Raw genomic sequence first — 24,514 nt, forward strand, 5'->3', positions numbered from 1 at the left:
TGCCTGGGCCTGGGGCTGTGGGGCCTGGGCCACAGAGCTGTCCGACCTCTGCAGGTACAGCTGGGTTACCTGGGCCTGGGGCTGTGGGGCCTGGGCCACAGAGCTGTCCGACCTCTGCGGGTACAGCTGGGTCACCTGGAAAGTGGAGCCTAATGCTTTTCAGGTGTGTCTAGGACCTGACACCCCCTCCCCATTGCCTCACTGGTCACTTGAGGCCTCTCTTGACTTCTCCAGTTTTGCCAGGGATTTACCAAATTAGTCTTCTCAGAAAACAGAATTTTGGTTTAATTGATTATCTACACACTTATTTTCTATTTAATTAATTTCTACTCTTTGTTATTTTCTTGTGTCTACCTTTTTCAGTGTTTCATTTGCTTTTCCTTTCTACCTAATTTCTTGAGGTGGATGCTTAGATCATTGATTTTAGCCTTTGTTTTGTTCTAGTTTTTGTGCAGTATTTGGGACTAGACTTTCCCCTAAGCCTGGCTTTAGCTGCATCCCACAAGTTTGTATATGTCATGTGTCTGTTAACAGTCAGTTCAGTGTATTTTCTAACTTCCACTTTAATTTCTTCTCGGACTCATCATGGGTTATTTAGAAATGCATTACCTAATTTCCAAGATTTTCTAGTTAACTTTGTGATACCAGTTTTGAGTTTAAGACCACTTTGGTCAAATAATATACACCAGAGTTTGTTGTCTGTAGAAGGTATCTGAGTGACTGGTGGCGAATCTGTACAGGTCTGCAGCAACGTCAATTCTTATCTCCTCGGAAGAAAGAATTTGACTGGGGGACGTAAGGCAAAAAAAGACCCAGGCAAGTTTCAGAGCAGGAGTGGAAGTTTATTTGAAAAGGCTTTAGAGTGGAAAAGAAACAAAGGCACACTTGGAAGAGACCCAAGCGGGCACCAAGATCGAGTGCCCCATTTGTCCTTGATCCTAGGACTTTCTGGGCCAGCCCCTTTCCCATGATTCTCCCCTTAGGCTGGGCTGCAAGCCGTGTGCTCCTTTCCCTTGGGACATGAGGATGCGCCGTGTGCTTAGGAAGTTGAACGCATCCCCATCTGAGGCTTTCTTCCCTTTTCTGGTGGGGTACCCCCAAAAGGTCACATTCTACCATTTTGTCTCAATGCACAAAGTTGCTTCTCCTGACACCTGCCTTCAATTGACACTTTAGTGCAGCAGGTGTGGACCATCAGGAAACGCCCTCTCCCTGGCACTGGCTCCCAAGGTACCACTTTTAGAGAGGCAGTGCGAATACGCCGAGCCATCACCCGACATTCCCAGTGGGTGGGGGAGCCTCTCCTGCCCGCTCATGCCTGTCTAACTACCTGTAACAGCTTCGATTATTTGAAATGTTGTATATCCTCGCATTTTGGTAAATTTTCCATGTGCACGTGAAGAGAAAGTGTGCTTTGTAGTTGTTATTGCAGAGTTCTGATCATGTTTTGAAAATCGTGTTGTTCGGATTTTTTATATCCTTATTGGCTTTTTGGCTGCTTATCACTTACTAGGAAAATTATGTGAAAATCTCCCATGATGATGTAAATTTGAATTTGTCTATTTTTCTTTTTGTTCTGTCAATTTTTGCTTCCTATGTTTTGAAGCTAAATTATTAGGTGCATAGTAATATAGAATTGCTATATCTTCCTAGAAACAGAGCCTCTTTTATCATAATGAAATGCATCTCTTTATTTTTAGTAATGCCTTTTGCCTTAGATCTACAGTTGTCCCTCTATGTCCACAGGGATGGGGTCCAGGACTCCCCCACGGATACCCAAATCTGCAGTTGTTCAAGTCGTTGATATAAAATGGAACAGTAGTTGCATAGAACCTACACACATGCTCCTACATACTTTAAATCATCTGTAGATTACTTATAATCTATAATACAATGAAAATGCTTATAAATAGCTGTTATATTGGTTTTTTATTTGTATTTTTAACTTTTATTGTTAATTGCTTTTTGTTCAAATATTTTTGATCCTTGGTGGAACCTGTGGATATGGAACCCCAGATACAGAAGGCCAACTGTGCTTCCTATTAATATAGCTATTCCAGTTTCCTTTTGCAAAGTTAGTGTTTACATGACACATACTTTTCCATCTTCTTACTTGGAAATTTGGTGTTCTTATATTTGAGGTACATCTCTTGTAAAAAGCATATGTTTGATTTCGCTTTTTCTTTTTATCTAGTTTGACTATCCTTGTCTTTAAATTGGAGTAGTGTGTTTACATTTAATGTAATTTGGATATAAATCTAGAGTATCTTACTCTTTGTTTTCTACCTATTTGGTGAGAACAGGGGAGAGAGAGGAGGGGAAGGCCATGGAGGGTGATTGATGGGCAGGTCCTTGCACACACCCTCTGGAAGACAGGCACACTGAGGCACTGTCCCACATGCTGAGGGACCCCCACATACTGAGGGACCTGGGTGTTTCTCTGCCAACTCCTGTCCCTCATCGTTGAGGCTCCTCCTGTTGTGTGAACCACCTGATGCTTCTGTCCCATCCACAGGAAGGCGGGGAACACCCCCCAGGCAGAGAGACCTGGGCAGCCACCGCCATGAATGAGAGCTATCTGGCTGCCCCCAGGCCAGCTATGCTCTGACGGCCAAGCATGGCGGTCCTTGCCTGTGTCCCAGCGTGTGGTTAGTTCTGGAACATACGATCACTTCTCCTGCTCCGCTCTCTGCACTACACCTGGAACTCCCGATTACACGTATGACCTTTTTACATGTTCCTATGTTTCTCGCGTGATTTCTGTGTTTCGATCACGTCTTCCCTGCTTCCGTTTGCGTGTTTTCCACTCATCTTAAAGTTCATTGATCTGCTTTGCTATTAAACCCACTTATTCCATTATTGGTTTATTTTTGATATGTAGGTTTGCGTTTGATTCCTTTTATTTGATGGATTTCGGTTTCCTTTTGAGACTGTCTGTCCTGTGATCTACTTCCTGCCACATTAATCCTGGTTACCTCCACGGCCTGTCTGAGACGTCCAAACCTTTATCTCGTGGATGTTTAATTATCTGGGGTTTTCCTCGGCCTTTCCTCATTTTGTCCTTTCTCCTGGTGTGCCTGATAATTTTTTTATTAAGTAGTGGATATGATGTAGGAAATGTGTAAGGATCATCTGAGGCCCAGGCTGGTGTCTTCACCTCCAGAGGATTTATTTTTGTGGGCAGAGCAGGGGTAGGTCATCTGAATGTACTCAGGGGAGGGGCTGCATGAAGTCCGCCTCAGACCTTTGGGCAGCTGATCCAGCTTCCATTTGTCCCACTCTTGGCAAAGTCCATGCTCCCTTTCCAGGTCCCCGCTGAATGTCTGGGAGTTTCCCAGGCCCTTCCTCCCTGGCGGTCCTCAAATTCCAGATTTTATCTCCCCACCCTGTGTGTTTTCAGAAGCTCTCAGCCTCCAAGCTCCAAGATGAGCTCTCTCCTCATCAGCCACCAGCAGCGCCCTGAGGGGTAGAAAGGTGTCGACTGTCCAGTGGCCTGTGAGTTCCACATCTGCCCAGGACGTTGGCCCTTTGAGGCTACATTGCCTTGTCACCTCCAAAAAACCTTCAAAAACTGTGTCCAGCTTTTCTGGTTGTTCTCGGCCACGGGCTTGGATGTAAGGTACACGAGCAAACCCACTGCAGCCAGAGGAGGAAGCCGTCCCACGTCCACACGCACACGGGCAGCCACACTCGGCCCCTTCCCTGCAAGAGGGGACACTCGCTATTGATGAACCAGCTTTGCACAGTACCTGTTGGTGAAGATGATCAATTACTCTGTGACTGCAGCACACACACACTGCACTTCTTCCCGTTCTCCCAAGACTCTGGAAAACAATTCTTACTATAATATTCTTCAGTATAGGCATTAGGACTACATACATGCAATTATGTTTTCTATCCTCATACATTTTCCTTACAATTAATATCATTTTTTTCTTTGCTTAATTTGACCCAGAGTAAGTTCATTCCCAACCTCTCACCTTATGCTTAGCTCTCCTCTCCATATTCAAACTCCTAGAAACCTGTTGCTTTTGTCTTTCCATGGACATGGCTCCCAGGACTCTGACCCCTGCTCTAATTGGGACCTGCTGTGTGGCCCTTCCCTGCTTACCAGCTAACAGGGACCCTTCCTCACCCCCAGGTTGGACACGCCGTTTCCAAGGCCTCATGGCTTCCTTTTTCTTGGTTACTGCCTTGGGCTCCCTGGGAGAGATCTCCATGATGCCGAAAACCGGAACAGCAAGCCTCAGTACCCTGGCCCCCCGTGCCCCTCGTGGGGCAGGGTGGGTATACCCTGTACACCCTCCTGGTTTGGGCTGAGGGCATTAGGGGTACCGGGCATCTTTGGGGTGGCATTAGCCCCCGAGTTGCTTTGGAAACTGTCGTACTTTCTTCTGTCTTAGAACTCAGAATCCAAGAAATGGCATCCATGGGGATAGGCAACCAGCCATTCATGGACGTCAAGCCCGGCGACCAGGCCCCTGACTGTGCAGTGATAAGCGAGCTGGCTCCCAAATGTGCAGTGATGGGCGACCGGGCCCCCGACAGCATCATCAAGGGCACAGGTACGATGGCCTCGGCCCTGCCCTCACTCGCCCTGCAGAGGGCACTGGGACTATTATCAAGGGCACAGGTGCGGTGGCCTCAGCCCTGCCCTCACTCGCCCTGCAGAGGGCACTGGGACTATTATCAAGGGCACAGGTGCGGTGGCCTCAGCCCTGCCTCACTCGCCCTGCAGAGGGCACTGGGACTATTATCAAGGGCACAGGTGCGGTGGCCTCAGCCCTGCCCTCACTCGCCCTGCAGAGGGCACTGGGACTATTATCAAGGGCACAGGTGCGGTGGCCTCAGCCCTGCCCTCACTCGCCCTGCAGAGGGCACTGGGACTATTATCAAGGGCACAGGTGCGGTGGCCTCAGCCCTGCCCTCACTCGCCCTGCAGAGGGCACTGGGCCAGTGGCCAACACGGTGGGTTGGATGGGCATGACTGCAGTGGCAAAGCCTGGTCGGCCTTTCCGAAGACTCTGATCCCATTCCTGAACCTGGGCTGCACTTCTGGAGCGGAAGCCAGCCCGACCTGCTTTCTGTCCGTTTTCAGAGTCACAAATGACAGGGTCCACAGCAGTGTCCTCCTCTGACCATGCCGCCCCCTTCAAGCGACCACACTCCACCATCTCAGACAGCAGCACCTCCTCTTCTAGCAGCCAGTCCTCCTGCATCCTGGGGTCGCTGGACCTGCTTGTGTCCTCCAGCCCAGCGCACCCGGGCCTGTGGAGCCCTGCCCTCAGCCCCTGGTCATCTGACATCAGAGCCTGTGTCAAGGAAGATGAGCCAGAGCCAGAACTGGAGACGGGCACCCAGGCTGCAGTGCGTGAGGGGGCTCCTGCTGTGCTGCTGAGCCGCGCACACCAGGCCTGACGACTGTCAGGGTGGCAGTGCCCATCGCGTAGCTGGAACGATACATAGGGAGCAGCACGCCAGGCCTGATGACTCTGGGGGTGGCAGTGCCCATCGCGTGGCTGGAACGATCCAGAGGGAGCAGCACAGCAGGTGTCCAGGTATTTCCCAGGATTTTAGACACTCCCTAACATTTTCAAACAAATTTAAAATTTTGTCTTATTTAAAAAACAAACCTTCCACTTCCACCCAAGACAACATCATAGGAAACAAGACCTAAAACAAGACAAAAAAAGACTAAACATGAAACAAAAGATGTCAAGACACAAGACGTTTGGCAACAAAGGACCGCGATCCCTGAGAGACAGGAAAACGGGAGGTGAGCCCAGTGATGGCCTCAGACCTCCCTCTGCCTTGAGAGTTTGCAGGCCTCAGTGCAGGGAGGGGCCCAGGAAGAGCCCAGCAGCCTCCGTGAGTTGAAGAGACCAAGTCAGCAGGAGTTTGCAGGTCAGAGTGCCAGAGAGAGATGCCTGCATGGGGAAGGACTCACCAGATCAGCCCCTTAGCACCCGTGGGGTGCTGCCCATTCGCACACTCAAACAGGGAGGCTACCAAGGCTGGGAGCAACCTTTGAAAAGACCAAAGATCAATTCCTCGTACTCATGTGGGCTGGGGACAGGACCCACTCCCACCAGTCAGACCAGGAAAACTCCCAATCTGTGAGCATTAGGTGGAGTTCTCAGAAAATCTTGCCTCAAGAGTGGAGATAATTAGCCCTAGACTGAGCCCTGCTCCTGACTCACCTACAAAATCATAAAAGCAAGACCTAAAATGATCAAACTATTCCCAGATAATTCACTCCATCCCAGAACAAAGCTCCAGATGATCTAGGGGTTACCAAAGTGTCCGCACCCTACAAGGTACGGTGAACTCACAGTGCCTGACCTCGCAGTGCTAGGCATGCAGAGGAGAAACCAAGGGCAAACATGCCAAGGAGAGTCGCCTGGCAAAGCCAACCACCCAGAGTCGGCGTCGGTGCTAGAATCACAGAACTCAAACTGTGGCTGAAACCGCAGCCCAGGCGTCCAGAAAGTTAAAGTTAAGAACCTGTAATCCCAGCACTTTGGGAGGCCAAGGCAGGCAGATCACGAGGTCAGGAGATCGAGACCATCCTGGCTAACACGGTGAAACGCCATCTCTACTAAAAATACAAAAAAATTAGCCGGGTGTGGTGGTGGCTGCCTGTAGTCCCAGCTACTCAGGAGGCTGAGGCAGGAAAATGGCGTGAACCCAGGAGGCAGAGCTTACAGTAAGCCAAGATCATGCCACCGCACTCCAGCCTGGGCGACAGAGCAAGACTGTCTCAAAAAAAAGTTAAGAAATGACTTAATGGAAGAGATTCAGTAGACCCAGACCGGCCTTACAGGGATGAGAAACTACAATATTGACAGTGAAACACTATGCTGGATCGGGTAACAGATTGGATTTCACAGAAGAGACCATGAGGCACCTTGAAGATGCATCAGTGGAAGCTACTTGCATTAGCTGGGCCTCCAGAGAGACAGAACCAATACGAGATAGCTAGATATATATACAGACAGATAGATCAATAGATAGATAGATGATAGATAGATAGATAGATAGATAGATAGATAGATAGATAGATATAGATAGACTGACTGACAGACAGATGAGAGGGGCCTTGGGGCATTGGCTGACACAATTTTGGCAGGTCAAGAGCCCCACAATAGGCCATCCACAAGCTGGAGACCCAAGGAAGCTGCTAGTGTGGCCCAGTCCAAGTCCTAAAGCCTCAGAGCCAGGGAAGCCAGTGGTGTAATTCTCAGAGGCCAAAGGCCTGAGAACCTGGGGGCCACTGGTGTAAGTCTGGAGTCCCATAGACCCAGTGAACTCCCAACACAAGAGATATGAGTGCACACCATAGTCAAATTGCATAAAACCAGTGATAAACAGAAAATCCTAAAAGCAGTCAGAGGACAAGGGCATGTTCTGTTGGGAGGCACAGAGCTGATGAGGATGGCTGACTCCAGGAGCAGCATGGGTGAGAGGCAGTGGAATGTACTAAGGAGAAAATGCCAAATTCACATTCTGTACCTGACAAAATCTGAAACAATGGTGACATAATGTCATCACCAGCAGACCTGCACTACAAGAAATGTTAAAGGATGTGCTTCAGGGAAAAGAAAAATGAAGAGCATGTGCACCATTCAAGATTTTCCTCTTGTTATTTAAATCCCTTTAGCCCATCTCCCATTTGCCCCAAGAAATGAGTGCTGGCAGTGAGCTGCACTTTTTTTTTTTCTAAACGGGAAATGGGTTAAAAGATGAGTGGCTTGGCCGGGCGCGGTGGCTCATGTCTCTAATCCCAGCACTTTGGGAGGCTGAGGCCAGAGGATCACTTGAGCCCAGGAATTGGGGGTCATCCTAGGAAACGTGGAAAGACCGCATCTCTATTAAAAATAAATAAAAGTTAACTGACTGTTTAAACAAAAAATTAACGTATCTGCGGTTTGTACCGTACGCATAGGTGAACTGTGTGAACACAGCAGCATGAAGGCTGGGAGACGCTGGATGTGATACGTGAAGTGAGGTGGTATCACTTGAAGGTAGATTGTGGTAGCTAAAGATGTACTTAAAAACCCTTGAAACACCCACTAACAAAGAATTGCAGCTAATAGACAAACAGAGGAGATAAAATGAATTTTTAAGAGTCCAGTCCAAAAATATGTAGAGAAAGAGGGAACAGGAAGAATGGACTTGGGGGCGACACAGAAGACAAGTGGTGAGAGACTGAAGCAGCCACCAGCCATCGCAGCAAACACGAGCGGGGCGCAGGACGCCGGCGAGCCACAGGCTGCTCTCTGGATTGGTGACCACATGACTAACTTCACAGGTCTGTTCTATGTCCAGAGTTGTCAAACTGCATGCTTTAGAGATGTGCAGTGGATCGTATGTCGCTTAAATCCCAACAAAGCAGTATTTTTTTTAAGTACAATCATGCGCACAGCACTCCCCCGGGAGGCAGGGGCTGTGCCCACAGAAGTCGGTTACCTCTGCGTCCTGAGTGTGGACAGCCACCATCACACAGCCCCAGAGGCCACCCAGGCTCTAGCTGCACTCTGGCACTGCCTGGGACAGGTGCCCTCAGGAACCCAAATGCCACTGCCCCCGTGAAAGCCACTTCAAGAGTGTTGCTTCAAATCAGAAGGCATCTATGCCTGTGGAAGAGGAGGCTGCTGGGGCCCAGGTGTGCAGGGGGCAGGGCCAGGTGCAGGGGCACAGCTTATGCCCGTGGCCAACCCACTGGGGAGCAAGGCGGGGGATGTGCCCAGGCCAGCAGGGCCAGCAGGAGTGACTGCACCATCCTGAACACGTTCTTGGGCCTCCCAGGACCTTGGTGCCTCCCATCTGGGCTGGCACAAGTCTCCAGTCAAAGATGGGTCTCTCTCTCCTGATAGCATGGAGCCAGGATGTGGGAATGGAGCCACACCCGCCCCACAGGAGCCTCACGACCCATCGGGCTGTGGGATGCATCCCCATGTCCGGGACCCCTCAGCCTGCGGCTTGGTCTGGGCAGATGCAAAGCCCACCCTGCAGGGCTGAGGTGCCTGTGGGGAAGGAGGTGCCCAGTCCTGGGAGGCCATCTTGCTCCTGCCTTTTATTTAACCCATGGGGCTCGTTGGCCTCATTTCTGTTTTTTGAGTTTCTCGTGCACGTCCAAACTGTCCTGGAGCCAGCCCTGGTGTGAAACGGAGGCTTCCTGCTGGCAGAAGAGGCCTGCCGAGTTACGTCCACACCAGCTGGACCTGGGCACCTCTCTCTGGCCTTCTGTCCACACTGGGATTTGGCTCTGATTTCCAGAAGGCAGGGTTAGGAAACACTTGTTTCCAGGCAGAGTAATGCTTCTGTCTGAATCAGGCCTCATGGGCTTCACCAACAGACACGAAGCTTTCATTTAGATGGAGAACACGCGTTCTCATTTCTCCAGGGTTCCGGGCCCATGAGCTGAAGCAGGTGCTGAGAAGTGGGAGAGGCGGCCACTGTGTCCCTCAGGGTCACTCGCCCCACCATGTGAGGCCACTTCCGCCAGCACTGGGGGTGCTGGGAGCTGAGGGGCCCACAGGGGACGTGGGAGGCAGCCCTGATGCGTCCCCATCCACAGTGACGCCAGCCCGGAATCATCACCAAGCACGTGGAGGGACAGCCCTGGAGCCCTGGCCTGGCCCAGCTTCTCCCAGAGTCGCTTCCTGATGCCTCCCCACCCCTGCCCAGGAAGGGCTTGCGGCCACAGCCCCACAGCGGCCCCCTTGCCTCGACCACCAGTGCCTCCTTCCAAGCTGCTTGAGCAATCCTGGGCGGTGAGCTCCACGGCTCCCGCCCACGCCTCCGCACTGGGACCCGCCCCTCTAGGGACAGTATGGGGATTCCCGCCCCCAGCCCACGCCTCAGCACTGGGAGCTGGGAAGGTGTGTGATTTCCTCCCCACCTCGGTACTGGGACCCCCAGGAAGGGTGTGGGGCCATCCTGAGTGCTCAGGGCTGGTGGTCAGCGAGGTGGTTTCTAAACCAAGCCCTGGGAGGAGCCGTCCTGGGACTCTGCTGTGGACAAGGTTGGGGCTCCCGCAGTGAGTTCTAGCCCTCCCCAGGACCCTCCCATGGCCCCAGGGTGCCGGCCTTCAGATTGGCCCCATTCGTGTGTGAGTCTACAAGGCTCCCCAGTGCCCAGCAAGAGTGTTTTTACATTCAGAGGCGAGGAAGGGACGCCAGCATCTGCCCCAGATACAACCGGGCAGGTACAGATGTCATTCCCTTGAGGACAGCAGGGAGGTGACTCAGGAGAGACTGATCAGGCAGAAGCACATCCCCGTCACCTTCCAGAGAGACCTCTTCTTTTGTCAGGTGTCGTGAGGGCTGTGGGCCCAGCTGGGCCTGCATCCATCCCCGGTTCTGGGGAGATACCCGGGCCCTCCTGGGCAGCAGCAGCAGTGGAGGTTTGGCTTCTGGGGGAGCCCTGAGAACCTGAGAGCCTTAGATGGAGCACGGCATGCCTGGAGAGTCCACGTCCCAGACCCCTCGTGCCAACACCATTCCAGCCAGCAGTTTCTTCCCTGTGGTCAGAACAAACCCCCCACACCTCAGGCCTCAGGCTGGTTTCCAACAGGCAAAATGCTCCTTACAAAAGGAAAGACCTTTCCTGGCTGATCCTAAAGGAGCCAATGGGACCTCACATCGCCTGGCCTGCCGCCACCACCAGGCTGCCTGACCAGCTCACTGCCTTGTTCCAGATGCTTCTGAAGTGACAGCTCGCCTGGCCCCACCCCATCAAACGTCTGCTGGGCAGCCTCACTCCCCGGCCCGCCTGTAGCTCCCAAGGGTTCTCAAGCCTCAAGGCCCTGGTAACCAAGTGCACCCAGAGGGCTGGCAGGGTCACATGGCGGCAGGGGGCCCTTGGCCCCAGGGTGGTCGTCTTCCCAGGAGGCCCGCCTGGCAGGTCAGAAGGCAGCAGGAGGCCACCCACCTCCCGGGTTCCCTCGAGCATTCCTCTGTCAGGAGCAGCTCCCCCGGGACCAGGCATCCCTGGCACCCCTGCACCCGCCCTGCTCTCAGGAGCCCCCTGCCAGGTGCTCTGACTACAGGAAACAGGAGCCCTCAGGCCACTGCCAGAGGACAGATTCTGCTGCCAACCAGAGGTCCTGGGCTGGCGGCGCTGGTGTGCCTACCCAGGGCCTTCAGCAGCCCCTGTAAGGAGAAGGCTCCAGCCTCTCGTTCAGACAAGCCTCCGTCCTGGGACACCCCTTCCCAAGGTCACCCACGTGGGGGCTTTATTATCATGCTTCCCAGACTGTGTGCTGTGTCAGTTTTCACACCTGCCTGATGTCCTGAAGGGGCTCACAGAGGACTGACCCTGCAGGGAGATGCTGACCACCCTGAGACCAGGAGAAGAAAACAGCCAGGGTCCAGGCTGCTCCACCATCCTGGGGGATCAGCACCTTGGCTGAGCCCGAACTGACCACTGGGGCGTAGGTCAAGATTTAATTACAAAACGATGGGTGAATGTGGGTTCTGTCTGCCTGTGACATAGAGAATGTTTTCCACACCGCGTGTGAAATGAGAGCTTTTGTGTCACAAGTGTAGCTGCTACAAGACAGACGCTCTTGTTCCGGATCAGAGCAGCAGACAGAACTGGCACGTTTTAGGGTCCAAACTCTGTTGCCCTCGGAACGCGCATGACACCAGCTGGGTGGTGCTGCCGCCGCGTCCACGCCCGTCTGGCTGGGACCTGGAGCTCCCTCAAGCTGCAGATCCGCCGTGCACCACAAGGTGGCCTCGCAGAGGAGCCTCCGAGCTTCGGAGCTTTGGAACGGAGGGCGGGCGCAGCGATGCTCTCCGTCCTGCCTGGCCCCGCCGAGTGGATCAGGTGTCAGAGGCCTTGCTGGGTGCCAGGCCACGTCTGTGCTGTCACAGCTTTGAGGGGCCAGCGGGTCCTAGGGAGAGGCCCGCGCGACGTGAGTAACAGCAGTTTTTCTTCCGACAGCTGGGATGGAGGTGGGTCCTCCAGGGAGGGCCCCGGTCTCAAGAGCCAGACTTGAGCACGGGCCTGGAATGAAGCTCTCAGGCAGGGCTTCGCACACCAATGGTCAGCACTGCCGTCGGGGCCTGCAGTTGCCCGTAATGGGCCTGCCCCTAGGCTGGCCTCTTTTGCTTCCCTCCTGGATGGTCCTCTACCCTCGTCCAGCAGGGACTCAGCAGTGCCTGCCAGCTGCAGACCCCATGCTCCTGCAGCCTGGAACTCTCCTGCCTCCAAAGGTCATGGGGTGACCCAGGGTGGGAACACAGACCCCTCACCCGTGTCCACCGCCATGGCCGGGCTCACAGTGTCTCAGAGCCGGGATGAGCCATCCTAGGACCAGTGTACCTACGACCTTTCAGACCAGTGAAGGCCAGTGGGCGGGGTGGTCCCCACGCAGGTCCAGCCATCTCTGCACAGAACTGGAATCTCAGTTCCTTTCGGTTTTAGCAGGTCCGTGTAGTTAGCAGGACAGCACTTGAGTTAGGTCTGAGAAGAACGCCCATATGGCATTTCCTGTAAGGAGCCGAGAGCCGTGGCCCCAGGTTGGGACGGCGGCGCCAGAGCTGGGCCTGAGACTGACCAACCTGTGCTGGGTGTCCTGCTGGAATGGGAACCCCAAGAGGACCACCTTCTCCAAAAGAAGGGAAAACAGTAAGAGAGAGGGAGGCTGCAGGGGCCCAGACCTTGGCCGACTTCCCAGCCATGGCCTCCATCCTCCAAGACCCAGGGGCCTGCAGTGACATCACGGTGTTGGGCCACACAGAGCCTGAGTAGGTAAAGGAAGGTTCTGGAAACCACCTTTCAGAACCCAAAAGGTGTCTGGGAAATGGTGTTACTGCCACTGTTGTAAAGTGTTTACTTTGTATCAATACTGAATTGTTAACAATTTTAATCATAAAAATCAATGGGGCCGGCGCGGTGGCTCATGCTTGTAATCCCAGCACTTTGGGAGGCGGGTGGGTGGATCATGAGGTCAGGAGATCGAGACCACGGTGAAACTCCGTCTTTACTAAAATACAAAAAAAAAATTAGCGGGCGTGGTGGGCGGGCGCCTGTAGTCCAGCTACTCGGAGAGGCTGAGGCAGGAGAATGGCGTGAACCCGGGAGGCGGAGCTTGCAGTGGCTGAGATCGTGCCATGCACTCCAGCCTGGTGACAAAGCAAGACTCCGTCTCAAAAAAAAAAAAAAATCAATGGAACATGTTTTTCTACTATGTCCTTTGAGATTCTCTTATCTGGTCCTGAAGGGGCCGTGTGTCTGGGAAACCTCTTGCACACCTCATGAGGGGGCCGGGGCCCAATCGGCCGGCCGAGGGGGCCACCCTGAAGGGTGGGGTCGGGGCCCACCCACCACCTCTTCACACACGCGTCCACCTGCTGGACAGTGCCTGGGCCCACCACGGAGCACAGTCCCTTCCGCATGGGTCACCACCAGGGAGAGGCATCGTCAGGCTCAGGGAACAAATTGGGGAGGGTCGGACAGGGAGGCTGGTGGGGCGCCCATGACCAGCACCCTCCAGGCTTGCTCAGCAGCCTTCCCCTCCACTGCTGTTTCTCAGATTTCTGTCTCCCCTGTCTGTCTGTCTGTCTTTCTCAGTCTGTCTCTGCCTACCAGTCTCTCTCTCTCTGTCTCTGTCTCTCCCTCTGTCTCTCTCTCAGTCTGTCTCTTTCTGTTTCCTTTCTCTCTCCCTCTCAGTCTCTGTCTCCTCTCAGTTTCTGTCCCTCTGTCTCTGTCTCAGCCTCTGTCACTCGCTTCTCTCAGTCTCCCTCAGCCTCTGTCTCTCATGGCCGTGACCCTCCAAAGCCCATGGACACGTGGTGCCCGTAGCGATGTGTGCAGCGATATGCGCTGACCCTGGCCCTGAGTGGCAGTGTCACGGGGAAGGTGAGTGCAGCACCCAACAGCCGTCCAACACGGTCAGTGCTGGAGTGAACCATCAGGCACCGCGCCCAACACAGGTGTATCCCATTCCCTGCAGCGTTCCCTGCCGCGCAGGCAGCCAGGGTTGTAGACAGGACACTGCAAGCCCAGAGAGAGCTGGGGTCATCCAAGGCCATCAGGGAGGCTCACCTCTCCCAGCCACTCTCTCCCATGGAAAGTAGGGAAGCCATCCCCGCCGGGTCTTGGGGAGAAGGAAAGGCACAGGGAAGGGGCAAAACAGCTCCTTTCCTGGCACTCGTCTCACCCCAGATGCGAGGCAAGTGTGGGAGTGGCCCAGAGGCCACTATGGAAAGGGAACGGTTACTGAGTGAGGCGCAGGGGCCTGGCCTGTTCTCTGCCCGCTGACTGGGGGGTGTCCAGGCTGGGCAGTAGCCCCGCTTGGTGGTAAACAGGACTGCCGCTGGCCTCACCGGCCGCCAGCACGAACGCCTGCCAAGACTGGCTTTCTGCAGCACCGAGCACAGGCTTCTCTGCCCAGCCCTGCCATGCGCACGGGCTGCCTTCTGTGTCGGCTGGGTGCCTGAGCCAAGAAATCCCAACGGCTGGGTGCCCCGAGGCCGGGCAGACGCAGGCGTCCCAGGACCAAAATAGTCAAATGACCACAAGGCCCCGTGGCAGGGCCCCAGGGCAGGCTGCTCACAGCTGCTGCAGCTAAAGATAGGCCGTGAAGGGCACACGCCTTGGGGAAAGTCGTGGGGAGCGAGCACCGTCCTGTCTCGGGCCATGGGCACAATGAGGTCACTCCGTTTCATTTCTGCAGAAGCCCTGGTGTCCCACCCCAGGTGGCCCGGCAGAGCCTGGACAGTGTGGCCCACACCTCTACCCACTCCTGTTCAAAGCCAGCTACCTGCTGGAGCAGGCGGAGGTGACGCGTGCTGTGCTGGGGCGCTGGCCCCTGGAGGAGTTCCGGCTGGGAGCGCTGCTGGGTCCTGGTGCCGACCACCCCAGGACCTGCGCGACCGAACCTGCAGGGCCTGCCTGGAGGCGCTGGTGCGCGGCCTCGCGGACCACGTGCTGCAGGACCGGAGCCGCCGGCGGCTGCGGGTGGCTGACCTCACGGCCTCCGAGATTGCAGGTGCACGGTGCCCATGCGGGAGGGCGCTGGGCAGGTGGGGCCGCACCAGCTGCTGGCCAGGACCTGCTGTGAGCTGCAGGCAGAGCCCCTTGCGGCCGGGCGCCCCGTCGAGGTCTCTGCGACTCTTCGTCATGAGGGCAACTTCGAGGCGGTGGTGCAGGCCTTGAGGCCGGGGGGCCCGGCCCTCTGCGGGTGCACTGCCCCTCGTTCCGGGCGGACAGCCTGAGCCCCAGCCACTCCTGCACGTGCTGCGCCTGGCTGGCCCTGGTGCCCTGCGCAAGCTGGAGGTGGTGCACAACGTGCGGCTGCATGCGGGCCACGTGCTGCAGCTGCTGGCCCAGGTGGGCTCCCCCGGTGCCTCGCTCACCCTGCCCACCAAGGCCTTTGATGCACCCCAACCTGCGTCTCCACTCCCGACGGCGAGGACCCCTCCTCGCCTCCATCGCCCGGGAGCTCAGCAAGATGACGCAGCTCACCGAACTCAGTGTGGCTTCTCCACGCTGACCGGGAAGATCCCGACGCTGCTTGGGTGAGTCTCAGGGACGGGACTGAGGGCGGGCTGGTGGCTGCAGAGGCAACGAGGGATGGTCCAGGGGCTGCTCACGTCCAAAGCCATGAGGCTACAGGGCCTCCAGCCTCTCACTCGGGTGTGGCCAGAGCAACAGGACAGCGGCCCGCCAAGGGCAAGGGCACCGAAAGTCAGAGCCACCAGGAAAGAACCGGGGTGCCGCGTGTGACTTAGGGATGTGGAGAGAACGCCAGTTAAGAAAGAGAATGCGGAAATTACCAACAGACAAAACAGAAGTCCCTACATGGTGTGGGGAGTCGTCTATTGTTGATGAACGAGTCACCCCAACACTTGGGGGCTCAAACAGCAAACACGATTTCAGCTCAGAAATCTGAGCCTGTCGGTGCCTTTGGCTCAGGGCTGCTGTTGGCCAAGGGTGCATCTCATCCGAAGGCCTGACAGGGCGGGATCCTCCAGTCTCCCTCAAGCGAGGCCTGGGCTCCATGCTGCATGGACCTCCCCACGGTGGGACAGGAGGCTCATGCAGGATCTTCTCAGCAGTTCTGAGTGAAGGGGCAGAGAGGGCAGCAGCGAGGAAGGGGCCAGCCAAGGCAGCCTCAGGCAGTGGTGAGGGGGAGTGCCTAGCAGTGGGTCCAAGGGTGGTGCCCAGTGGTGGGTCCTGGAGGGGGTGCCCAGCAGTGGGTCCTGGGGGGTTGCCTGGTGGTGGGTCCTGGAGGGGGAGTGCCCAGCGGTGGGTCCTGGAGGGGTTGCCTGGTGGTGGGTCATGGAGGGGAACTGCCCAGTCGTGGGTCCTGGAGGGGGGTGCCAGTGGTGGGTCATGGAGGGGGGTGCCAGGGGTGGGTCCTGGGGAAAGGGGTGCCTGGTGGTGGGTCCTGGGAGAGAGCCTGGTGGTGGGTCCTGGAGGGGCAGCTGGCGGTGGGTATTGATGGGGTCACTGGGTGATAGGTCCTGGTGGGGCAACCTAGCGGTGGGTCCGGGGGGCACCCAGTTTTGGATCCTGGGGGTGGGACCTGGCAGTGGGTCTGGGGGGAAGGGGCACCTGGTAGGTACTGGGGAAGCACCTAGTGGTGGGTCCTCAGGTGCTGGGGGTGCCTGGCGGTGGGTTCTGGTGGGGCGCTTGGCAGTGGGTTTTGGGGGAAGTGCCTGGCAGTGGTGGGGGTGCCTGGTGGTGGGTCTGAAGTGGGGGCACCTGGTGGTGAGTCCTGGATGGGGAGTGGCTGACCGTGGGTCCTGGGGCGGCACCAGGCGGTAGATCCTGGTGGGGATGCCTGGCGGTGGGTCCTGAGGGATGGGGGTGCCCTGTGGTGGGACCTCGGGCAAGGGGCGTGCCTGGTGGTGGTTTCTCAGGTGGGACAGGGGCACCTGGCAGTGGGTCCCAGTCCTGGGCGGGGAGGGACATGTCCTGGGCAGGATATGCAGGTGGGTGCAGGTGCAGGTGGGTGGAGAGTGAGGCAGCCTCCTAAGGAGAGGGTGGGGATGGGGCAGACCCCAGCTGTGTCCCCCGGCTCAGCGAGGACAGTGAGGCCATGTCCTGATGCAGTTCTGCTCTGGAAATCTCCCTTAGAGAGCTCGGGACCAGAGCAGGTCTCACTCCAACTGCCCCTGTATTAGAGCTGGGCTGCCCTACACCAACCAAGTCAGAATATGGGATGTGGGGCAAGTTGGGGGTCTTTAGGGTTCCCAGGTGAGTCAAAGGCTGGACTGGAAGCCTCCATGGCCCTTCCCAGCTCTGAAACTGTGTGGGCTTCATCTTTGTCAGAGTGGAGCGGCACTGTTCTGTGGTCTCACTGCCCCCCCCCTTTCTGAGCGGACATTCTGTCCTGTTCACTGCCCCCGCCGTCCCTTTCTGAGCGGACATTCTGTCCTGTGGTCTCACTGCCCCCGCCGTCCCCTTTCTGAGCGGACATTCTGTCCTGTGGTCTCACTGCCCCCGCCGTCCCCTTTCTGAGCGGACATTCTGTCCTTGGTCTCACTGCCCCCGCCGTCCCCTTTCTGAGCGGACATTCTGTCCTGTGGTCTCACTGCCCCCGCCGTCCCCTTTCTGAGCGGACTTCTTCTGTGTCTCACTGCCCCGCCGTCCCCTTTCTGAGCGGACATTCTGTCTGGTCTCACTGCCCCCGCCGTCCCTTTCTGAGCGGACATTCTGTCCTGTGGTCTCACTGCCCCCCGTCCCCTTTCTGAGGGACATTCTGTCTGTGTCTCACTCCCCCGCCGTCCCCTTTCTGAGCGGACATTCTGTCCTGTGGTCTCACTGCCCCCGCCGTCCCTTCTGAGCGGACATTCTGTCCTGTGTCTCACTGCCCCCGCCGTCCCCTTTCTGAGGGACATTCTGTCCTGTGGTCTCACTGCCCCCGCCGTCCCCTTTCTGAGGGACATTCTGTTCTGTGGTCTCACTGCCCCCGCCGTCCCCTTTCTGAGCGGACATTCTGTTCTGTGGTCTCACTGCCCCCGCCGTCCCCTTCTGAGCGGACATTCTGTCCTGTGGTCTCACTGCCCCCGCCGTCCCCTTTCTGAGCGGACATTCTCATGGCCACATGCATCACTTTTCTCAGACAACACAAAAGCAGTTGTTGACAAAACAAACTTACCATTTAGGTGCTGAGGACAAAAGCCAGACCTCTGGGTACAGCTGACTTCACCACGCGGCGGCCGGCAGTCATGGCCAACACTAAGCGAATGCACGTGGTTGTGCTCTGGTAAAATGTTATTTATGGACACCGAGTTTGAATTTCATGTAACTTTCACGTTTCACAAACTATTACATAAATATAACAACCACTCCTAGCTCACAGGCTCTATGAAATTACGCAGTGGTTGGACGTGGCAGTGTGTTGACCCCGTGATGGACAAATGGGTTGTTCCCATTCGCCTGAGCCCTCAGCTCCTTCCTGGGACCCTCCTCTCACCTGTGCTCTTCCCCCATGTCCTGCAGCCCCCTACAGACCCCGCTGCGAGTGCTGGACCTGGCCAACTGTGCCCTGAACCACACGGACATGGCCTTCTTGGCAGACTGTGCCCACGCTGCCCACCTGGAGGTCCTGGACCTCAGTGGACACAACCTGGTCAGCCTGTACCCCTCGACCTTCTTCAGGCTGCTTGGCCAGGCTTCCCGGACGCTGAGGATCCTGACACTGGAGGAGTGTGGCATCGTAGACAGCCATGTTGGCGTGCTGATCCTGGGCCTGAGCCCCTGCCACCGGCTGCGCCAGCTCAAGTTCGTCGGGAACCCGCTGTCGGCCCGCGCCCTCCGGCGCCTCTTCGCCGCACTCTCTGAGCTCCCCGAGCTGCGCTGCATCGAGTTCCCGGTGCCCAAGGACTGCTACCCCGAGGGTGCCGCCTACCCCCAGGACGAGCTGGCCATGTCCAAGTTCGACCAGCAGAAATACGACGAGATCGCCGAGGAGCTGCGTGCCGTGCTGCTGCGGGCCGACCGAGAGGACATCCAGGTCTCCACACCCCTCTTTGGAAGTTTCGACCCAGACATTCAAGAAACAAGCAATGAGCTTGGCGCTTTCTTGCTGCAAGCTTTCAAAACTGCTCTAGAAAACTTCTCCAGAGCACTCAAACAAACAGAGTAGCTCCTCCACTCGCACCAGCGACAGGTCTTGCATTTCAGCCTGCAGCTGCCCCGGGCTTCGGTCCCGGATCTGAGGCTTGGGCCCGGCATTCATCCCCACCACCACCACCACCAATAGCAGTTCTTAGTGAAAATTGTAGGCGAGCCTGTTAAGCGCTGTAGAAGAGGAAGCCTTCCAGGAGAGGTGCCATGCGGTGCCCTTTAGCGGCAGCACGGCAAGGTCCTGGAGGCGGGGAAGCCACCAAGAGACAGTGACTGAGGGTCAGCGGGGGGGACGCCACATGGCAAAGGGCAGAGAAGCCCGGGAGGTGTGAGGAGCGGCCGACCTGGCCTCGACGCATCCGGGCACTGGGTGCAAGAGGAAGCTTCAGGGGACAGATGTGACTGGGCTCCACAGCTGGGGGTGGGGAGAAAGAACGCATCACAGAAACTGCACAAAATAAGCAGCCCATGAAAAACAACCAAGAAAAAGAGGCGAAAAATGAACAGCAAACCGGACCCTGCTTCCTCCAGCAGGAGGCTCCCACACGCTGCTGGTCACATCCCGCTGTCTGCACCTGCCGCTTACGGGATGAGGTGGGCCTGCAGGGGACGCGGGCTTTTGGCTGCTGTTAGTGGCGGCTTTTCTTCTCACTTTGTGTAGCCCCCAGAACCGTGAGGGGCATCCTAGTGGGTGAGCACAGGCGTCCGCTGAGGAGCCGCCTGGACCTGGGCGGTCAGCGCTGTGGGGAGGCTGAGGAGCCGCCTGGACCTGGGCGGTCAGCGCTGTGGGGAGGCTGAAGAGCCGCCTGGACCTGGGTGGTCAGCGCTGTGGGGAGGCTGAAGAGCCGCCTGGACCTGGGCGGTCAGTGCTGTGAGGAGGCCTTCGCCCGACCGCGCCACTGTTTCTCACCAACATTCACTGTGTCCCGCGGGGCTCGAGGCTCAGACTGACGGGAGCTATTCTAGGTGTTTAATTGAAGGCCTCGCACTTGACCAGCCCCTGGAGAAGGTGACAACCACCTAAGGCACATTTGGACTTGGTGTCCACCAAGAATGACTTTGTGCAAAGAAATGGCTGAGCACTAGAATAACTAAATGCAAATAAAATGCGTCTTTCAGTGCAGTTCAGACAGGTGAGTGCTTGGTGTGGTTAAGTCATCCTCAGACCCAAAACCAGGGATCTGAGTCACTGTGTGTCCATGGCTCCGCTCAAAAGTCACACCCCAAGACAGCGCCCACCACGGGTGTGTCCCCACCCCAATGGGCCCGTGTCACCCCACCCCAGGTGTCTTCACCCCAGCTGCCCCCAGGTCACCCCCACCCAGGTTTGTCTCCATCCCCTTTCTCCTTCTGCCCCAGGTGTGTCCAGGCCCTTCTCTGCCCAGGGTAGGGGTTTGCCTAGGGGTTGGGGACCCAGCATGAGTGCCATACACGGAGGGGCCTGCCTCCCGGGGGCGTCTCAGGAATGGACGGCCTCCTGCCGAGTGGGCAGATATGGTGACTTCCACCTCCCCACATTCGTCTCTGCCTGCTCTGCAACCACCTAAGTGCTCTCTGCACACTGCAGGCAGTGCCTTACTGGAGCCTCGTCCAGGGACAAGAACTTGACATTGCGGCCAGCTTTTGGAAACAGGCAGGGAAGGTGCTGGGCCAACATTTTTAATGACTTACTTCTAACTCTAAAGCACAGAGTGGCTGCCACTGCTTCGTGTCTGAATTTTTATTGTAAGACTCAGCCGCTGGGCGGCATGGTGATCAACCTTAAGGCCTGTGGCAGTGGAGAAGGGCCCAGGGTGCTGGGTGTCCTGAGGCCTGGGATTGGGCGGGGCACACAGGAGCCCACTGGTGTCAGTGGGCGGTGCTGAGGGCACAAGCTCCCAACATCTCCGGCTCCACAGACGCCCAGGGGCTTCCCAAGGAACAGCCCATTCTGATAAGGCCAGCAGAGGCTGGGGAGCAGCGCGGGTGGGATTAACGCCTCCCTCACCCGCCCTGTGCAGGTCTCACACTTGCTCCCACTGAACTCATCGGCCCCATCCTGTGTGGCCGTTCGGCATTCACTGGGTCTTTGTCCTTTGCCCAATCTTGTGACTCCAGTCCTGGGTCACATGGCGTCTGTGACCACACATCCGGCGTCTGCCGGGCCCAGGAGCACGCCTGCTGGGTTTTTATGGAGAGCACTTCTCTACCGCAGAAAACACGGCCTCCCACACAAGGCAAGCTAGTGGGCATCAGGCAAAACCATTCAGCAGATGAGAGTGCTGATCCAACCCAGCAAACATCCATGGCAGCTGCAGCTGGGGCTGCTCCTGGCAGAGCCTCAGGGTTCACCTGCCCAGGCCCACCCCGGCTTTCCAGGGCCAGTGGGTGAAGTGAGCAGGGTCCCAATGGGGGCCGCCATCTGGAGCCACCGTCTCTGCCTCCCTTGGGTCTGCCACAGCAGCATGGGCTGGTGCAGCTCCTTCAGAACACGGCACTGCTTCCTATCCACCATCCTGGCAAGGAGTGGGGGCCGTTTCAGGGGCTCTGACTCAAGTCCTTCCTGGCTTAATGACTTGTCCCACAGGTCAGGAAACGACAATACTCTCGCAGGCCAAGGAGATATATGCAGGCCCAGTGGCCCCTGTGTGGTGGACGTGGCCACGGGCCCTGGAACATCAGGGCTTCTGCTCATCCACCAGCGCTCTCCTGCTCTTCCTGAGTTGAGCAAGTTTCATGAAACACCCATCAGCTGTCATCTGCTGCATCCTGGAGTCCCACTACCCATAAGCCCCACGCAGCCCCATGGGTGGGGGCACCGTGCTTGACCCCCCCATCTTGATGCCTGCCAGTCACCCCCCCCCGACCTCTGCCAACCCAGAGCCCCTCAGCCCAGATCCCATTCTCTGGCACCACCAGCCCTGGCCCGTGGGGAGCAGCCACCTTGGAGCTATGGCATGGTGCTGTCAAGGGCAGGACCCCAGCACCCCCACCTCCCGAGGAGGCCCCAGCACCCCACTCCCTGCCTGTCAGTCACCAACCAGCTTCGAGAAGCTCTCCCAGCAGGGATGGGCTCGGTCCCAGTGTCCCTGCTGGAATATTAAACAGAGCCATCTGAGTGCCCCAATGTGGCACTCTCTGCCCAACTGCCTTTCTTCGTTATTCCTCCCTCCTCACCCCACTCTCGGCACCCAGGCCAGGCCCTGCACCTGCTCCTGGAGCAGGACTTGACTCCTCCACCTGGACCTGGCAGGTCATGAAAGACGGGGCACTGCCTGAGGTCTCTGCCAGATTCCCAGGTGAGGGAGATCTGCTTTCCCCATGGGGTGGGGGTGGCCGTGCTGGCACACAGGGCTCCCGTGAGTCTGGAGCTCACCCAGCAAAAAACATCCAGGCGGCGGCAGCAGCTCTCAAGGTGCACTTGTCCTGTGAGCCGCATTCAGGCTCGTCTGGTTGCGCTACCCGACAGCAAGACCCTTGGCCTGTCCGGGGGTCCGCAGCAGAGAGGCCTGCGAAGCTGCCACAGAAGCCCTCCGGCTTCCACCGCGTGCTGCTGTCGATGGTTGGCTGACTGAAGCCCTTTGTTTTCTCTTTTCAAGATTTCCCATGAAGCTAGCAAAAGCCACAGGCTCGGCAACGCTGATCTTCACTGTTCCCACTCCTTTAGAACACCGCAGCATGAGCCCAGCGCTTCCCTAACTGCGCCGCCCGCTGGAGCAGGACAGGCAGGGGGCAGGCTCAGGAGCTGTGGGAACCGCCCTGTCCCAGCACGTGGCCAGAGAAGCTGGTTTGGGGATTGGCGCAGCTATGCAGAGATATGACACAGAGTGGCAAGTACTCCGAGACCTCTGAGAGTCCCTTATTTGCCTTTCTGGTTCTTCTCTGACATCTACCCTGCGTTCTCCATTCTTGCCCTGAAGTTTCATGAGACAGCCTTAAATCCCTTTAACTTTCTAGGCTAGTGCCAATCCATCTCTGCTGCTTGCAAACAGAATCCTAAATCAATAGAGAAATACAGCAACTGTTTTGTCAAACCCAGCATAATGAGAGGAGCCTTTTCAGCCTCAACCTATAAAACCCAGCACAGTTACTCACACAGGTCAAGGCAGGCGGAGCAAGCCCAGCACTGTCTACACAGCAGGCTGCCCCCATCACAGCCCGCCAGTGTCTAGGGCAGCTGCCTCCCCAAACACCCTGGCTCCTCCCAACATCGCACGGCTGTCCTCGTGCTGGAACAAGACACCTCGAGGAGGAAGCAGCTGCCACTCATGGCTGCACACACTGCAGTTTGGTCTCTGCAACGTCACAGGTGTAGTCTTCAGACTTGCTTTCATGTAGCGAACCTAATACGTGAAAGTAACTAGAAAGCCGTTTTCTCCCTTCTCCTTAAAGAGATGATTTTTTTTTTTTTTTTTTTGAGACGGAGTCTTGCTCTTTCACCCAGGCTGGAGTGCAGTGGCGCGATCTCGGCTCACTGCAAGCTCCGCCTCCCGGGTTCACGCCATTCTCCTGCCTCAGCCTCTCCGAGTAGCTGGGACTACAGGCGCCCGCCACCACGCCCGGCTCATTTTTTGTATTTTTAGTAGAGACGGGGTTTCACCGTGGTCTCGATCTCCTGACCTTGTGATCCACCCGCCTCGGCCTCCCAAAGTGCTGGGATTACAAGCGTGAGCCACCGCGCCCGGCCGAGATGATCTTAGTAACTATGAAGCAATCACTTTTTAAACAATCCAACACAGAAATAGTCCGTTACACATTTTAATTAGACATAACTTCTCTTTTAACGAACACACAGATCATTTGGTGAAGTTTTTCCGTTGAAACACCCCATAATTGGTGCAAGTTTGCAGAACAATTTTGTCCTTATGAAATCAACACCTGCCAGTTCACACATACACACACATATGCACACATGTGGAATATATACGCAAATTATATATCCTTATGGATGAGGAAAAAGCGCATCTACCAAATGAGCTGACTGGACTATGGAAGAGAAATGCTGCCTCTTCAGTTTTGTTTTTGGAACATCCAGGTCGATTGTGATGCCTTCGAACTTCATTCCAAAGTCAAGTCTGAAGCAAGTGAAATTAGAAAGTGCAATCTCAACACCTCCCCCCAAAAGTCCTTCCTTTTTAAGCCACTGCAACCTCATATACAATGTTCACTACAGACAAGGATTACAGTGGCCACCCCTCCTCCGCCCTGCAGCAAGCCCTCCTCTCCCCGAGGAACCTGGACCTGGTTCCGAAACCTAGGATCTCCCAGAGCCCCACTCCTTACCCCGAAGGGTCTTCCCTGCCTTGCTGGCTCACGGTTTTATAGTTACTGTGACCTCCAAGGAAGCAGCAGGACAAATAATGCTTTACTCTGATGTCGCTACGAATTCAGCACACACCAACCAGCACAATTTCCCTTTTTTGCAACTTTAAACCACTTTGGT

General features: G+C 56.3%; 2 protein-coding genes across 3 annotated transcripts in view; both read left to right on the plus strand.

The window, feature by feature from the left end:
• Window positions 1-8,090, plus strand: part of LOC100592207 (pleckstrin homology domain-containing family G member 4B) — a 107,403-nt gene extending 99,313 nt beyond the window's left edge. The window contains exons 19-21 of one of the 2 annotated variants that reach the window (XR_004029183.1): window positions 4,404-4,565; window positions 5,099-5,558; window positions 7,946-8,090. Coding sequence is in view for 1 of the 2 variants with exons in the window: in XM_030808838.1 (XP_030664698.1) it covers window positions 4,404-4,565; window positions 5,099-5,418 (482 nt within the window). In the remaining variant the exon portion in view is untranslated. Of the gene's footprint in view, window positions 1-4,403; window positions 4,566-5,098; window positions 6,575-7,945 lie in introns of those variants that run through there. The other variant, XM_030808838.1, reaches the window with a different exon arrangement.
• Window positions 8,091-14,652: 6,562 nt separating this feature from the next.
• On the plus strand, window positions 14,653-19,333 carry LOC100592875 (leucine-rich repeat-containing protein 14B). The gene is given in 11 exon segments (XM_030808839.1): window positions 14,653-14,707; window positions 14,710-14,742; window positions 14,745-14,873; window positions 14,876-15,046; window positions 15,049-15,174; window positions 15,177-15,236; window positions 15,239-15,394; window positions 15,397-15,432; window positions 15,435-15,491; window positions 15,494-15,533; window positions 18,466-19,333. Coding segments are annotated over 11 exon segments (1,509 nt in total). The 3' UTR covers window positions 19,112-19,333.
• Window positions 19,334-24,514: the final 5,181 nt, after the last annotated feature.

Source organism: Nomascus leucogenys, unplaced genomic scaffold (genome assembly GCF_006542625.1).
Source record: "Nomascus leucogenys isolate Asia unplaced genomic scaffold, Asia_NLE_v1 000630F_157028_qpd_obj, whole genome shotgun sequence".
In the NCBI taxonomy this organism is placed as follows: Eukaryota; Metazoa; Chordata; class Mammalia; order Primates; family Hylobatidae; genus Nomascus; species Nomascus leucogenys.